The sequence below is a fragment of the Onychomys torridus genome, chromosome 10, assembly GCF_903995425.1.
Source record: "Onychomys torridus chromosome 10, mOncTor1.1, whole genome shotgun sequence".
In the NCBI taxonomy this organism is placed as follows: domain Eukaryota; kingdom Metazoa; phylum Chordata; class Mammalia; order Rodentia; family Cricetidae; genus Onychomys; species Onychomys torridus.
Genome location: NC_050452.1, coordinates 34,244,179 through 34,261,093, shown reverse-complemented (window position 1 = coordinate 34,261,093; position 16,915 = coordinate 34,244,179). Strand labels below are relative to the sequence as shown.

The following is a 16,915-nucleotide window of genomic DNA, read 5'->3' as shown; positions in this document are numbered from 1 at the left end:
GTATATACAGGTCTTCCAAATCTCCCATTTTTCACTTCCAGCAGCAAAGACAACAGACACAGCAGGTGGCTACTCCTGCCAACCATAGTTAGTAGACACTCTGTCCATAGAACCGAACGGCATCCTGGAGCAGATGGGTGAAAAACTCACGCCCATGGAAAAGCAAAGTGCAGAGTCTGCTGGAGCAGCTGCAGCCCACAGTTGACAGCGCCTAGAATTTCTTCACCAAGGCCCTTCCAGAGGTCAGCCCTGAATTTGCACCGTGACTCCCATCTGGAGCAAACTATGAATCTGGCTGCTACAGTGTGGTACTAAGATCCTTGAGATCCTGGCTCTTGGGGGGACCTTTCGGGGATCCAGCCAAGAATCAAGCCTGAACTTCAACCAAAATCTCTCTTTACACCTTTTCGCAGCAGTAATCCCACAGTCCGAGTTTACGGAAACTTGGGCTGGTGAGAACCTGACCACCAGAGTTGGATTCCCACGCGCCCCGTAGTGGGAGGAGAGAACCAATTCCCCCAAGCTATCTTAGGCTTCCAGCCACACATCTTGGCACGCTCCCACTCCACTAAATAAATAAATAAGTATGGTTTATTTGCTTTTTTTTTTTATGACTTGTAGCACGTGTTCTTGCATGTTTCTGCAGAATTTCAAGCTGGAGTCGCATCTAGGAATGCCTGTGCAGGATCAGGGGTCATGAGAACCCAAAACTCAGTGACTGGGATGGGCAGGAGCGCGGCTCCAGAGTGGAGAGCCCGGGGCGGGGCCGCGCGTCCCGCCCAGGTGTCGCGTCACCGCCAAGCGCGCCCCCGAGGCGGCAGGGAGGGTGGAGCGGTGGCACGCGTGCGTGCGTAGCCGGCTCCCCGGGCCATGGCTGGCTGGGCCGGGGCCGAGCTCTGGGCGCTGAACCCGCTGCGCACCGTGTGGCTGGCGCTGGCCGCCGCCTTCCTGCTCGCGCTGCTGCTGCAGCTGGCACCCGCCGGGCTGCTGCCGAGCTGCGCGCTCTTCCAGGACCTCATCCGCTACGGGAAGACCAAGCTGTCCGGCCCGCGGCGCCCCGCCGTCTGCAGGGCCTTCGACGTCCCCAAAAGGTAACCGCGGTGTCGGGGCGCGCCCGGCAGGGGGCAGCAGAGGCGGCGCGGGCACGTGAGCCTGTGGCTGCCCAGAGCCGTCCCCGGAAATGACTGAGCATCCCAAGGTTTTGGCCGGGTCCCCAAGGGTCCGCCCCAGCTACCTTATTCCAAATTCTCCGCTGCCCCTTCCCAGAACTCTCTTAACTGGAGGTTGTGGAAGTTTGTGGACATGGAGGCTGGCTCTTCCTCGGATTTCCCCCAATTGTCTCCCCAACCTGTCACAGTCAGGAAAGAAGTCCAGAGGGTACCTACCATGCGGGGGCAGCGCCGACTTCCCATGCCTGCATCTTAGCAGGTGCGCTGGCAGGCTGGTCCAAGATGCCCCCTCTTTGTTCAGTAACAAAGTTGTGAAATACTAAAATCTTCCGGGCACAAAGAGAATCCGCTCTGACTATGTGAGACTTGTTCCATGGTTTTCTCATTTTTGCCCCACGTTGAATTCAGTCTGTAGATGCAGAAGTCAGTTTAACACTATTCTAAGATAGTAAAGCTGTGTCTTTTCTTTAGAATGCATCATACCTTTGTATTTAGAACTGAATCTGAAGGAATGTGATGGGTTCATCTAGCTTATTTTCAAAGTCTGTCGACAGTGCCCACCTCTGCCGATAATTGTAAAACTATCAAGGAACACAGAAAAGTGGGCTGGCCGCAGCGCCCTCTGGACTGTTGGAGAGCGATCTACCAGGGGTTCAGTCTGAGAGGGCAGACATATCATTGTGAAGAATGAATGGAAAGAGATAAGGGCAGAAAGAACTGTTCTTACAGTTTTAACAACGTGAGCAACCACTGACATCCTATTGTGATCGGGTTTGATTTGGCCTATATTCCTTTCTGCTATATAGGAATTTATTTTCTGACTTTTGAGGAAGGTCCTAGTGTCCCTGGATTTAAAAGCACACTTAAAAATCGCTTCTGCCCTTTCTATCTCTGGATGGGGCCCATCAACTGTCACACTCAAGCCTGCCATTATGTAACAGCCAGGAAAGAGGTGGGCCTTCCTTTGATTCACCCCTGGAACGCTGGGTACTCTGCGCTTCTTGTAATTCCCTCAGTGTTGTGAAATAATTATTCTTTCCTTCTTCCAGAGGTCTAGAGCAGAACCTTCTATGGTGTTCAGGTGCTCTGAGGCAGTGGTGGAGATTGTTGTTTCCCCTAACTTATGCTTTTCAGGGCTGGGGAAGGGCCACCAAACCCAGGCCAATAAGGAGAGGCATTTTTACTTGCGGCAAAGGAAAATGGGGGTGGGGGCAACTGCATCAAAAGTGGCAAGGCCCTCAGGAGAACAGATGGCACCCCAAGTCCCCCCACCTCCTCCTTGTAGATCCATTTCCTTTTCAATGGCTGTCTCCCCGCGTATATGAAAAGGCGGTGACAAGAGTTGGCATTCTACTGCCAGCTTTACACTTCTCTGTTTCCAAAGTATCTTCATTGACACTGTGTTAGCACTTTCATGAGAAAAAAAAAAAAAGGTGAGTTAGAGGAAGTAGAAACCACAGCTGAATTGCCCTGTGTGTCTCATGTACTCAAGACTCCCAGCACTAAATACCTTGCTTCATATAGTCCTCATGACAGACCTGTGAGGGACACACGCCATTGTCACCATTCCCACCCACAAATGTACACATTCAGGCTTGTCGAACCAGTGAGTGTGGCAGCTAGACCTTCAATCCTGCCTGTCGGCATAAGATCCCAAACACTCAACCTCCAGCGTGCCTCCCTGGCAAGCTACTAACCTGAGTCATGTCTGAAAGATCAAATGGCAGTGGATTTACCCCCAGAGGGTAGCACTTCGAATATCTTGGTTAATCCAGATTTTATAATATTTGGTAATCTTAACCAGTGTGCTTATTACTTAAATATTTTGAATAGTTTTCCCTTGCGCAAAGTGTAATGTCATCCTCAGGAATGAAAATTTAAAAAAAAATAATTAATAATAAGCCTGAGACTTCAACTCTTGCAAATGGGCAGCTGTGAGCCACATTTCTTCTGCACATACAGAGTTCTTAGGTCATTTATTTTGTGATTATTTTCTCCTAAGGGAGCAAAAATAAAACCTAAGGTCCCAGAATGTTGTGCTCTATTCGCCAGCCTGGTACTGGCTGTTTGAGTTTGGGGAGTCTTTTGTTTGTTAGTTTTTAACCAAGGCAACAGCTGCTTTTCTTGCTTTGATTGACTCCCCGGAAAGTCTGTATAAATAAGTGACCAGGACCCAAGCCCCTCATTGCTCTTGACTTCCACAGTAGACGGAAACACTTCTGTTTCTAAAATTTCAAAATAGCTCCAAGTAGCATGGAAACTTATCACTGAACTGGGCTCTACAGGTCAGGTGCTGCCCAGTGTTCTGCCCTGGAGTCCAAGAGCCTGAGAAGCAGTTGGGACTTGTAGATTGGGTACAGGTTACATCTTTATCTGCATCAACCTCTGGCTGAAAAGCTAGCATTTCCTTAGTTATGAATGTCATCAACCAACCACAGGACAATAGCAGTGTCTCCAAGTGCTTGATAGAATATAACACATTAAAAAAAAAATATTGGAGACCCCTTGAAACAGTATTGATTCCATAACCACAAAAAAGTAGTGGTTGTTCACTAGAGCTCATGATTCAATACACAACAAATGCATCGGTTCCTTATCGCATAAACTTGACTTTTAATAACTGGATTACCTAGATGTCCGTGTAATTAACTTTCTTAGACTCCTCTATGTATCTTATGCTTATGGTGACATTTTGAGAGAGGCCTAGAGCCTTTGTCAAGTAGCATATACATTTGATATCCACTATATCAGCCTCAGCTCATGCCTGGAGGTGAAAAGGCCCTCCCACCATAATGTTTAGAACAAAGTATAAGGGGTTAGATGCTCCATTGGCTTGGTAGTCAGACTAGTTTCTTCAGTAAATGAGCTATTTATCATGTCTTTGATGCATTTAGTGACAAGTTTTACCAGAGGGCCTGGTGTTAATCTCAAAGATAGTCTAGGCTCCAAGAAGCTTGAAGGCAGACAGAAAAATGTGTCAACAAATTTCAGAGAAGCAAAATCTTTTCTGAGGCCGACAAGTGCCCCAGAGGAGACCCAGCAAGGTTATTTGATCCCTAGGAAGGATGGGTGAAGTGGGGAGAGAGCCTCTTGGCAGAACCTTGTGGGCCAGGACGGATTGGGAGCTTATTCAGGGGGATGGAAGCCACCACCACCGAGGGCTTTGTGGTGGAAGGGGAAATATTGCATCATGGGACATAAAAAGGATGGCACCATGTGTGAGAAAGACTGGGCACGAGGCTGCTGTGTTAGTCCAGGAGAAAGATGGCGGTGGATTACACACGTGGATTACAGCTGAAGCATCATGGTATCCTCAGGTGTCAAAGGTTGGGGTGGCACTGAAGTACTTAGCACAGGCCCAGTCACCTGGGTAGTTCCCCTGCCTCAGTTACCCTGCAGCTCCTAGACTTAACTCCAGGGCCAGTTCCAGCACTTGGTGCACATGTAGGTTAAATAAGGTTGCATTTCCTGGACTCCAAACCATAGAGTAATTCCAACCCTCCACAGTCCTGTCTCGCTTCTGACTTTGTGTCCTGTGACTTGTTCCTACTGGCCCCATTCCAGTTCAGGGCTTCTCTATCCGAGTCCTCACCCTACCTCAGAGCCTTCGCATTACCTCTCACCTGGCCCTTGAATTAAGGCTTTTTTTTTTTTTTTATCTTCAGTGAGGCCTTCCATGCCTGCCTTACATAAAATGAGAATTCCATGCTCCCCACCAGACCTTCTTCCTCTTCTTCCCTGCAGTCCAGCCACGGCCCGTAATAATCATCCAAGTGGTTGTTAGTCGAAGGAGTACCCACACCAAACCTTGTGCAGTCAGAAAGATCTCTGTGTCCCTGCTCCCAGGACCTGGAAGACAGCACTTCTAGGAAGCCAGTTACAGAAGGAGGAAGGAGGAGTGTGTCTTCACCCAGAGGCAGTGGGAACTGGAGATCAGTAGTTTGAGTCTCAGCTGTCTCTTTAAATACAATCGAGAGATAGGACCTCCTGGAAAGACTAGAAAGTGTCTCCTACAGAAAGACATTCAGACAGCAGAATAACATGTGAGACTGAAAAACAATAGTGTGTATTTAAACCAAAAGCGCCACTGAACAAGGAGAGCCGTAAGGCATAGTCCAGTAATTCATTCGAAACTACTGATTCATTTGCCTGTAGGGGTCCCATAAACTGGCTGTGTGTGACAGAGGGCTCGGAAAACAGGTTCGAGCACACCTCAACCATCTGCAGGCAAGAGAGCAACAATGTGATATAAACACCAGTCATCCTACTGCACTGGAGCCAGCTGCTGCCACTGCCGTGACCTTGGATACGAACTTGACCTCTTAGAGCCTTAATTCTCCACCTGCCGCGTGAAGAGCGCAAACGATAGAATTGTCGTGAAGATGAGATTTCATGATCACACCTCTTCTCCAAGGTCCCAATCTGCATCCTTTTTCTCAAAACCGGATAGTCTCTGTGTCACCGATATATGGGTGTTTTATTTGTTTTTATTCTTATTTATTTGTCTAGGGGTGTTTTGCCTGGGCATCATGGGCATGCCTGGCACCCCTGGAGGCTAGAAGAGGGAGTTCTGTATCCTTGGAACTGGATGGTTGTGAGCTGCCATGTGGTGCCGGGAACGGAACCTTGGTCCTTTGGAAGAACAAGAAGTTCTCTTCATTGCTAAAGCCACCTCCCCAGCCCCTCAGATGGATGTCTTGACACTTTGGGAAAGACTGAATAATGATTTTCTTTTGAAAACGTTCTACTTTGGCATGCCTCAATGGATCCCCATTGCAAACGCCAGCATCCTTACAGGGCCCTGTGTCCCCTGCCCTCTTCTCAAGGTCCTGCCAATAGCCACAGGGGAGCCACAGGAGGAGCACACCCCACATGTACCCCTCTAAGTACACTTGCAGCTTTCCCTCTGCTTGGAAAGTGTGCAGGGTGACCTCACATAGTATTGTACACTCTAGGTGCATCTGATTTCCTGCAGAACTTTTAACTTCATGCAGAATGTTTAGACTTAGAATGTATACTATTGTAATAGTGAGATCACATAACCCCAGAAAGAAAGAAAAAAAAACACATGTCTCTCTCACATGCAGAATCTAACCAATGATATATGTATATGCAAACACATGTACATGTGGGTACATTATAACATGAAGAGAAGGAAAGGAAAAAAAAAGGCTGACTAAAGAGGGTGAGAAAGGACTGAATGTAGGTGATGGACACAAGTTTTGAAAGAGGATCTCTAGAACTAATTGTCTTTCTAGCTCTGATTCGGCCATGATTTGTTTGGTTTTGGTGGCAGATAAGTGCATAAAATACACTATATACTGAAAGTGAAGTAATAATGTACAGCTAGCTCCACAACTCCCATTGCGAATGCCCACTCCATCAATAGAGAAGTTTATTGAGTTGCATAGACTTTGGGTCTGGTTCATTTTGGTGTGTGATATTTTTGTTCACAAGTTTCTTTTAATAAGGTTATATTTTTTTTTTAAAGGAAGTGTGCAAGGATTGCATGTTCTATACAGATGCCCCTTCCAGGAAGGCCATCCCAACCCCCCATCCAGAATAGCATCCCCTCTGCTCTGTTCCCTGATCAAATGTTATGCTAGATACCTGCAGCATTGCCAAGTCCTCACTAAGGACTCACTTCCATTAAGGCAGGGACCAGTTCTGTCTTCATCCTTCAAGTTCAGGCTCCTGGAACTTCGCCTAACACATTTCAAGTAGGCTGAAAATATTTACCCAAGAAAAAAGTAGGTAAAGCATCCAGCCCTTCCCTTTCTCCAGCACCTGCAAGGCAGGAGGTTAAACATGTTCTATCCCTCTGCTGTGTCCCAGTGCTCAGCCCACACCCATGCTCAGTTCAGGCCAGTGTGTCTTCAGGATGGCCAGGAGCTGTGGAGGCAAACAGCTTGGATGCATGGGCTTTTGAGAAAACGAGGCCTCTCTTCAGATGGATTCTGAGCGGTTGAGTGGATGGAAATGTGTCTGTGGAACAAGCAAGGGTGCTCCTGCTTTGCCAACTGCAGCTGGGAGGGTAGAGTGGGCTGCAGCAGGGCGACTGGGTTTGTCACTGGGTCCTGGCATGGCATGGTTGTGGGCTATGACTTCTTTCACATGCACAGGAGGATTGCTGTCACAGAGTGCCTCAGTGGTCCTCATGCCATATTAAATGTCTTTGTTTATAACAAATCAGCATCCTCTTTTACATTAAATTAGCATGGCTAATTTCATTTCATTGCTTTGTGCCTTTATGTTTATTTACATTGTAAATGATTCACTGCCACAGAGGTTCATAGGATTAGTAACTGGAGAAATACAATCATAAGGAATTGATACCAGGCATTATTATTGTAATCTTTTTCATATTAAAAAAAAAAAAAACTAATTTGGCAGGTGGAAGGAGAAAGAAGATGGATCAGCTAGTGAAGTGCCTGCCACACATGCATGAAGATCTGAGTTCAGTCCCTAGCACACACATAGAAGCCAGACGTAGTACATGCACCTGCAGTCCTAGTGCTAGGGAAGATGGGAATGGCTGACCAGCTAGTTTAACTGAAGTTATAGGGAGTTATGAGCTGCCCGATGTGGGAGCTGGAACGCAAACTTCTGCAACAGCAGTGCATGCGTGTGCAAACAGATGATAATAAATTTAAATTTTTTGAAATAAAATAAACGAAACTGGAAAGATGGCTTAGCAGTTAAGAGCATGCGCTGCTGATTCAGAGGCCCAAGTTCAATCTCTAGCATCCACGTTGGAAGCGTCCTTCTAGCTCTGAGTCTGGTTGTGTGACTTGCACCGCGGCGGTTGTGTGGCTCAGGCTGTTACTGCGGTCCAGATTTGGGATCTAAAAGACTTCCATAGATCTCACTGATGTTGGCATGGTCTAGATCTCCTGTGCAGAAAGCTTGAGGCTCCTTCTGAGAACTCGAGGTGGAGTGGGGGTGGGGCGCTCTTGTTACCCGGAGATGGGAGACTGTTAACTGATCCTTTCACACCCCAATGTAACCAGTCTCATGATTTGGAAGTACCTTTTGAAACATTTCCACCTGCAGAATTCATATCGTTACGAGATATGGGTGGTTAGGGGGTGGGGGAGGGGCGCGTAGAGGAACTTAGGCTCTTCCCGGGACTCGTGGAGGTTCTAGCTGGAGGTTGGTTACCTAACTCTTGCTCCTGTTGCAGGTATTTTTCTCACTTCTACGTCATCTCCGTGCTGTGGAATGGCTTCCTGCTCTGGTTCCTTTCTCAATCTCTCTTCCTGGGAGCGCCTTTTCCAGACTGGCTTCACGCTTTGCTCAGAACTCTTGGGGCCACGCAGTTCCGAGGTAATTTGGCTCTCTTGCTTGTTCCTGGTTCCTGCCTGCAGTTCTGGCCAATCACACCCCTCTGCAAGCCCTGGGAGGTGGAGGGCAGACAGGGTTTGCGTGGTTGATTGGCCCCCAGTCCTCACTGAGCTGTGGCAGAGCCCCGGGGAGGGTTCTGGTCTGCCGCCTGGCAAGCCTGGGCTGAATGAGGACCAGCCGTTCTCCCTCTGATACCGTTAGCGTTAGCGTGCTGATTGATGATAAGCTTACAAAGAGGCCTTGCACATGCCAGGGAAGCTTTGGAAATCCCTGAGTTTGCATTGAAACATTTATCATTTATACAACCGCAGCCAGAATTATGCCTCAGGGCTCACAGAAATTTGATTTTTAAAGATTACTTTTTGATAAACATTTAAAAGGTCTGGGGACTGGTGTGATGGATCAGTAGTAGATAAAGGTGTTTACCACCAAGCATGATGATCTAACATCCATCCGCAGGACCCACAAGACTCTGTCCTACAAGTTGTCCTCTGACATCTTCACCACACACACACACACACACACACACACACACACACACACACGAGCAGATAAATTAGTTAAAAATTTAAAAAAGACTGTGTTGTGCATCTTCAGTTAAATAATGAACCTGTGAATAGTTGCTGGCCAGATCCTTATGGCATTTAAACTGGCCATAGCAGCAAGTAAGGGCTGTGTGGAAGGGGTTGGGGGTCCTAATGCATGGCACCCCTTTGTTGCTTTTCGTGTTCCTGTATTCGGAAGGTTAGATTTGAGCAGCTTTCCTTGTTTTAACCTGTTCATAAAGAGTTAAAAGAATTGTGTTTTAACTTACTTAAACTACAAAAAGAGCAAAGCAAATCTATGCTGATAGAATTTAGAACGGAGGAGTCCTTAACCTTGGGGCAGCCTGAAGCAGGGTCATGCTTAGAAAGGAACACTAGGGGGAGCTGGTCAAGTCCTCGTTCTTAATCTGGGGGCTGGTAATACATGGGAATTAGTAAAACTTTACCAAGCTGTGTAATTGTATCCGCGATGGCGTCTGCGTTACTCTTTGTAAAAAGACAGACTGGGTTTTATGATATTTTAAACATGAGCTTTCTTCACACTAACTTGGGGCATGTAATAAAGGGCTTCCGGGAAGGTGGAGGGAGGGACCCACTGCCTCTCTAAAAGTGTAATTACTCCTTTTTCTTTTGGCAGCACTGGAGTTGGAGTCCAAGGCCTCCCAAATGCTAGGCAAGTGCTTCGACACCTGGCCCTTCTCCCATCCTTTATTTTTTAAGTCTGAAAAGGAATACTCACTCGCTGGATCCCCGCCTCTGTCTGTGCCTTTGTGGGTGGGTGTGGCCCCAGGAGCCCGCTAGATAGTATTTCCAACATCACCATGGACCTCTCCCTGGCCATCTGTATCTAGCACATGGCACGGGAACTAGAGAGCCATGGATCCTGAGTCCTGAGCACACAGAGCCTTCGTCATGATGTCCATGTGGCCTGGAAGGCTCTTAAGTGATAAAGTAGAGTCAGAAATGAGTTCTGTCCCCTCTTCCCACCACCCTGCCACTAACGGACCACATGGCTGTCATTCAGCCTGGGTCCTCACAGCTCAAAAGAAGAAGACCTTAGTTTGAATGGCCTCTCCAGCCCTCTGACTCTCATCTTATGTAAGGTTCAGTTTCAAGCGGGTACACTGAACACTTGCCTTACTGCTGGGGGAGACACTGACTGCGTCGCCTTCTGATTGCAGTGGGCGAGCTGGCCCTGTCTACCTTCTTGGTGCTGGTGTTCGTCTGGGTCCACAGCCTGCGGAGACTCTTCGAGTGTTTCTACATCAGCATCTTCTCTAACGCCGTGATTCACATCGTGCAGTACTGTTTCGGGCTCGTCTACTATGTCCTGGTTGGCCTGACTGTACTGAGCCAAGTGCCCATGGAAGACAAGAACGGTGAGTGGCCCTTGCGGCACATTCAAAAGCCATCCTGTCCAAAGGTAGATACGTTGGCCGGGATTCTAAAACCTGAGAAACACCAGCATAAATAAGCAGCTGTGCCTTCAGTGACCATAGTAAGGTACAAAGCATTCTTGAGACTCTGTGTAAGGATGGTGGAGTTAAGCTGTGTGGGGTTCCCCTGTAGAGAGGTAGGAAGGATAGCTAAACTCTGAACAGGAGGCATGAGACCTTCAAAAGAGCAGGAGAGGGGGTATCAAAGGAAGTGGCCTCACCAGAGCCGGGTTGTCTGGGGGTACACAGGAGAGAGAGAAGTCACCCTGAGGGATTAAACCACAGAAAATAAGATGAGGGAGGTGCTGTGGTGAGTAGTTCTCATCTGAAGAAGGGACACAGACCATTCTCTTGCCATTAGTTCTTGGGATGGCTGCCCTCCGAACAAAGCCTTTCTTCATGTGGGACAGACAGCCTGAGGGAAGAGGAAAACCAAGTCTGGCAGTAAGTGGAAATGGCCTTGAGGTTTCCGAGTGCTCTCTAGCCAGGAAGAGGAAAGCAGACCTTTGTATGCGAGAAGAAAGTGAGGTGCCTTGCTATTTTATTTGGATGCTGCATAACATATATGACTATCAGTTTCATGAAAACAGTCTGTGCAGATAATATAGAACTCTAGTCCTTTTGGGTGACTGGAATGACTGTTTCACTGCTGAGGTGAACTTGACCTTGAAGCCGTGGGCTTTCAGCCCAGATCTTCCATGACCCTATTCTCCATGTCCTGTATCATAAGTGGAAACAGAGATTTGTATTTCCAACGATCAGTGATTGAGCTTTTCCTTGTTTGATTTCAGTCTCAGAGTGCTCCAGAGTCCGCTCTGTTGCTGGAATACACTCCCCGAGGCTATAAGAATTCTTTGAAAGGCAGGTTTAGCGACCAGATGCTTCTCAACTTGTGAATTGTTTACCGGTTCCAGCCATTCAGGCAGCATCTTTTCTAGGTCCTCTGGACTTCGTTGTATTAGTTACTTTCCTGTTGCTGTGGTATCATACTATGGCCAAGATAATTCCCAGGAGGAAGATCATTATTTTGGCTCACAGTTACAGATGGTTTCGTCCATCATAGTGTTGAGGCACAGCAACAAGCCTGCAGGAGCAGGAAGCTGAGAGATCACACCTCAACCATAAATATGAAGCAGAGAGAACTGGAAGTAGGGAGAGGGGATATTGTAGATGAATGTTTCCTGTCCTGACTGCCCAATCCCAAATAGTTACTCAGAGGCTTATATTAATTACAATACAAATGTTTGGCCAATAGCTCAGGCTTGTTACTAGCCACCTCTTATACTTAAATTAACCCATATTTCTATTTATGCTTTGCCACATGGCTCATGGCTTGTTATCTCATTTTTTACATGTCCTGCTTGCTGGGCAGCTGACTGTCATCTCCCCGAACTCCCCTGACTCTGCCCTTCTTCCTCCCATTTTCTCTCTGTGTCAGGCTGTCTCACCCAATCTCTTCTTGCCCTGCTATCAGCCTATCAGTTTTTTTTTTTTACTATTAATGAGCATAATCCACAGCAGTACATAGTCTCAAGTCTCGTTTCTAGCGATGGTCTTCCTCCAGCCAGGCTACACCCCCTAAACCTTCACAGACAGTGTCACCAGCTAGAGACCAAGCATAGAAGGCATTTCTCATTCAACCACCATATCATTAATGGAGTCAGTTTTCCACTATGGCATTCAGATGCTCAGCCAGTTACCATGGCTTTTTGCCCAGACGAACTATCCAGAACTCCTTGGTTGCCCACTAGCTTTCTCTCTATTACCTCACTTTTCTGAGCTGCTTCTGTGGCTGGAGCCCAGGTTCTACTTTTTTGCTCCTTAAAAATGGTCAAAAAAAGGCAGCCAAGACACCCACAAAGCTGTCTCTTCAAGCACTCCTTTGTACGGCTGCTTCTCTTTCAAACCTGCTCACCCCTCCCAGGGTCCCAGGGAGCCACTGGGACAATAGATTGGATTAGTTACTCCTCATTGCTGAGACCAGGCAGGTGGCAAGAAGCAGCTTACTGAAGAAGTTTGACTGGGAGAATGCTCGCCTCCCCGGTGGGTTTATGTATCTTAGGCAGAAAGCTCACATGTATAATCCCCCAGCACCTGTGGTGCGCAGGCAACAGGATCACTTCAAGTTCAAAGCCAGCTTTATCCATATACTGAATTCCAGGTTACCCAGGTCTACACAGCCAGACTGCATCTCAAAAACACAAATCAAAACTTACCACCACAGTGGGAAATGCTCCATTCGGCGTCAGTAGTAGAGAAATACTGTAGGTTTGAATGCCTGCTGGGCCTATGTCCACTTGACAGAGTTTCTCCCAGCTCAGAACCTCTGTCAGTGATCAGGGGCACGGACTGACCTCACAGGGTCCTTATGTAAGTGGGTGTCTGCAGTCCAGAAGAACCCGGTTTAGAACTGAGATTGCCACAGGTGAGTTTGGAGGATTCTTATTAGCCACTGGTTAATCCTCGACTGAACCCCACTTGTGGGTTTCTGTGTAGAGTAGCATGACCTTGGTGCTCTTACCTGAATCAGCTTTTTAGGGCTTTGCCAGTTTTCAGTGGACAGGATTTGTGTCTTCACTTAAGACAAGGCTGGGGGTTCCAGTTGCTTTTCCTGTGCCGGTAACTTGCTCTTGGAATCCTTTGGCAGCCCACCAGAACTTCTGCTGTTTCACCAAAGGGAAGGCTGCGCTTCCAGAACTTCTGCTTTGGAAGCAGTCTCTCAGACTCTAATCTCTCATCCAGAAAGGACTTTTTATTCTTTTTTCGTTCTCAGTGTTTAAGTTTCTTCTCTTTATGAGAGACCACTCACCTTGTACCTCAGAAAGACAGAACTAGGCAGCACAGTGCATGTATGTTCTTTCTATCTGTCTGTCTGTCTGTCTAGCTAGCTAGCTATCTCATATTTGCAGGGGTGGGCATCATATAGTCCAAGTCAGCCTTGAACTCCTATGTACTTGGCTGGCCTTGAACTCACGATCCTCTTGCCTCAGCTTCCCAGGTAGGAGGATGACAGGCATGTAACCACCATGCCTGGCTTAGCTCGGCTCTCTGTATTCAGGATCTCCCTTCCAGGGCCCTGGGTGGCAGCCCAGGGAGATGTTTCTTTAGAGAATGTTTCTCTTGATGGGAAAAAATGTGAGCAAGAAGACTTAAAAGGAGACTCAATCACAATCATAGAGGCACAAAACACCTCACCACATAGTCAGTCACTCGGGGATGGGCTGAGTTCTCGCCGAAAGCATTTGAAGAATGTTCGAGAGAAAATGTGGCCAGGTCTCTCTCTGCCTATGACCCCCGGAGCTGTGGAGACTGAGAAGCAGCTCTCGCTGTCCAGAGGCGATATTATGATAATATAATACGAGAACTCTGCAATTCTGCAGCATTAGCTAACAGGGCAATTCCTATTTCCGTAGTCTATGTCCTGGGGAAGAATCTACTGCTCCAGGCTCGGTGGTTCCACATCCTGGGGATGATGATGTTCTTCTGGTCATCTGCCCATCAGTATAAGTGCCACGTCATTCTCAGCAATCTCAGGAGAAACAAAAAAGGTGAGGTCTCTTCTGGCACCCCCCCCAAGGGCTCGGGCCCTCAGAGGGTGGCTTTCTCTGCCCCTTCATTCCTGTCTTTCATGCCCCTGTTGATATCAGATACTCACTTTCCACAAGACACCTTCCTGAATCATGATCCTCCCATTGGTAAAATGCGGGGGCAGATCTAGCTCTGACGGTCTGTGATTCTGTCCTGTACCCACCTCTGGGGACAGCACCGCACACACGTGTCTGACCAGCATGTAGAAGAGTCACATTAAGGTGGAGTAGTGGGACCCAGCAGAAGGGAAGACTTCTGAGTTAGCCTGGGTGCAGTCTGCAGTGTTCTAGTTTTATAGACGAGGAAACAGAGGCACAGTGAAATTAAGCATTTTCCATGAAGTGACACAGATACCAAGTGGGAGAGTCAGGATTTGAACTCGTGTCCCCTGACTCTGGCATCTGAGCTTGTGTGCTTGTGAGAACGGATGGGAAACCTGAGCAGAGGCTTTTTCAGGTTTGTTTAGTGTTGTTTTGTTGTATTGTTATTGTTGTTTTAAGACAGGGTCACTAGTATATATCCCTGGCTGTCCTGGAACTCACACCGTAAACCAGACTGGCCTCAAACTCACAGAGATCCCCCTGCCTCTGCCTCCTGAGTGCTGGGATTAAAAGTGTGCTCCACGATGCCCCGCAGGCCTTTTCTTTTCCTGAGACACAGCACTGGCTGGCCTTGAACTCACAGAGACCCACCTGCCTGTGCCTTCCAAGTGCTGGGATTAAAGCCGTGCAACATCCATCATACCTGGTTGGTGGACAGTGGAAATGTGACAGGGTGGTGGCTTCTCATACAGAGTGTGATGCTTGGTAGAGTTTCTGTCAGTGGTTTTAGAGGCAGAGTGGTAAAACACCATCATCGTTCCGTTTCAGGCGTGATTGTCCACTGCCAGCACAGGATCCCCTTCGGAGACTGGTTCGAATATGTGTCTTCGGCTAACTACCTAGCGGAGCTGATGATCTACATCTCCATGGCTGTCACCTTTGGCTTCCACAACTTAACCTGGTGGCTGGTGGTGACGTATGTCTTCTTCAGCCAAGCCTTGTCTGCGTTCTTCAACCACACATTCTACAAGAGCACATTCGTCTCCTACCCGAAGCATAGGAAAGCCTTCCTTCCATTTTTGTTTTGAGGCAGCCTTCATGGGGAAGAATGCAAGCCAGGGGACAGATTCCATCCCTAGAGACACTGGGACAGAGATGGACGGACGGACGGACGGACGGACGCTTGCTGTGGGAATGTTTGGCATTCCCCTGCAGAGTGTTCCCTGGGCAAGGCAGTGCTCCTGGAGAAGACATTCCCGGAAGACCTGGGCTTGAGGGACGTGCTTGCTGCCGAGCTTTACCGAGCCAACCAAATGATAACCAGTAACGGGGCGTCTCCAAGCTGATGTATGGTCACGCTAACCAGGAGTATAAACAGCTTTGCATGCAGGCATGCTCCCCCACCCCCGCCTCCCCACCCCACACCCCACACCCGTTCCCCTCCTTGCTCTCTCTCTCTCACTCTTGTACAGGAAGAAAAATGGCCGTCTGTGGCTGGGAACAGTGAACTGAACTGAGTGCTGTGGGATAGCACAGGTTTTGAATAAATGTTACATGTCAATAAAAAACGGATACCTCTGAAAATAGCATGAATGTACGCTATCACACCCGTGGTTCTAGGGAGAAAGGAGTTTGCTGGAATTAGTCAATACTCTGAATGTTATCACCAGTATCTCCAGTTACATAACCAGTGCCTTGCCTGCCTTGCAAACCAGCCTAATAATAAGCTTGAAAACTTCTTTGATTGAATTCTCTTTTTGACATTTGTATTGAAAAAAATCGGGAAATAAAATATTTTTATACTTAGGCATACAGACATGCCCTGGGCCGGTACTACTGCAAAAAAGCAGCCTCACTCTATCATGATTCGGTGTTTCAAGATGTCTGGGTCTGTTTCAACTAGTAGAGAAAAACCAAAAGACACTACGATTAAAGTTGCACCTCAGATAGCGTAGGTTAAGGGCAATACCCAGTTGGGGTCAGAGGGAAGTAGAGGCACAGGATGAAAGGAGACCATTGCCCTGGCAACAGGAAAACCTCCACATCCCTATGGTGGCACACATTCTGGGCTGGGATGTAGTTAAGTAGTCGGGCGCATGCCTAGAGCATCTGAGGCTCTGCATTCAGCTCCCAGCACTGAGAAAAACTTGGGCCTACTGTGTACTAGCTGAGGTTCTTGGTTTATTGCTTGTGGGGTTTTTGTTGTTGTTGTTGTTTGTTTGTTTGTTTTTGAGACAGGATCTCTCTGTGTAGCCCTGGCTGGTCTCAAACTCACAAAGATCCACCCACCTCTGCCTCCCAAGTGCTGGGATTAAAGGTGCGAGCCAGCACATCTAGCTCTGGATAGGAAATCTGCGATTGACAGAAAAAAGGATAGCACCCTAATCCAACAACTTTGGTGAGCTGATTGGGTGATGGGTCACTTACAGGAACATGGTTGAGGGGTCACTTACAGGAGCAGAAATGACTCAAAGACAGCCATATCACCAAGGCCCACCCCAGCGTGAGTGACAGCTCACAAAGCTGGGAACCTGGAGCGTACTGCACAGCCTGCAGGCAGTTCAACAGGTTGGAGAGTGTCCTCCTCTCCAGGCAGCTCAGCCGGTTTCTGCTTCCTCCAGTCAGCTTGTCTTGCCAGAGTGTTTCTCGGCAGTCCTTACATGTTATATATTCCTGGGGAGGAGGGGCCTAGTGAATCTGCTCAGTTCCAGGGACTTCCTGAAGCCATTGGGTTTTTTCCTTCCTGAGTTTGATGAGCTTCCCTGCAGGATGGAATGTTCCAGCTCCCCTTA

At 47.9% G+C, this 16,915-nt stretch overlaps 1 protein-coding gene across 2 annotated transcripts; it reads left to right on the top strand.

Annotated features, from left to right (window-relative positions):
• The first annotated feature begins 814 nt into the window (after positions 1–814).
• On the top strand, positions 815–15,939 carry Srd5a3 (steroid 5 alpha-reductase 3). Of its 2 annotated transcripts, XM_036201686.1 has the most exons (6): positions 815–1,091; positions 8,353–8,495; positions 9,696–9,731; positions 10,240–10,437; positions 13,908–14,042; positions 14,952–15,939. In XM_036201686.1, the coding sequence occupies exons 1-6, from the start codon at positions 871–873 to the stop codon at positions 15,209–15,211; spliced, it is 993 nt and encodes a 330-aa protein (XP_036057579.1). In that variant the 5' UTR covers positions 815–870; the 3' UTR covers positions 15,212–15,939. The 2 variants fall into 2 exon arrangements, with proteins under 2 accessions (XP_036057579.1, XP_036057580.1); XM_036201687.1 differs by lacking the exon at positions 9,696–9,731.
• Positions 15,940–16,915: the final 976 nt, after the last annotated feature.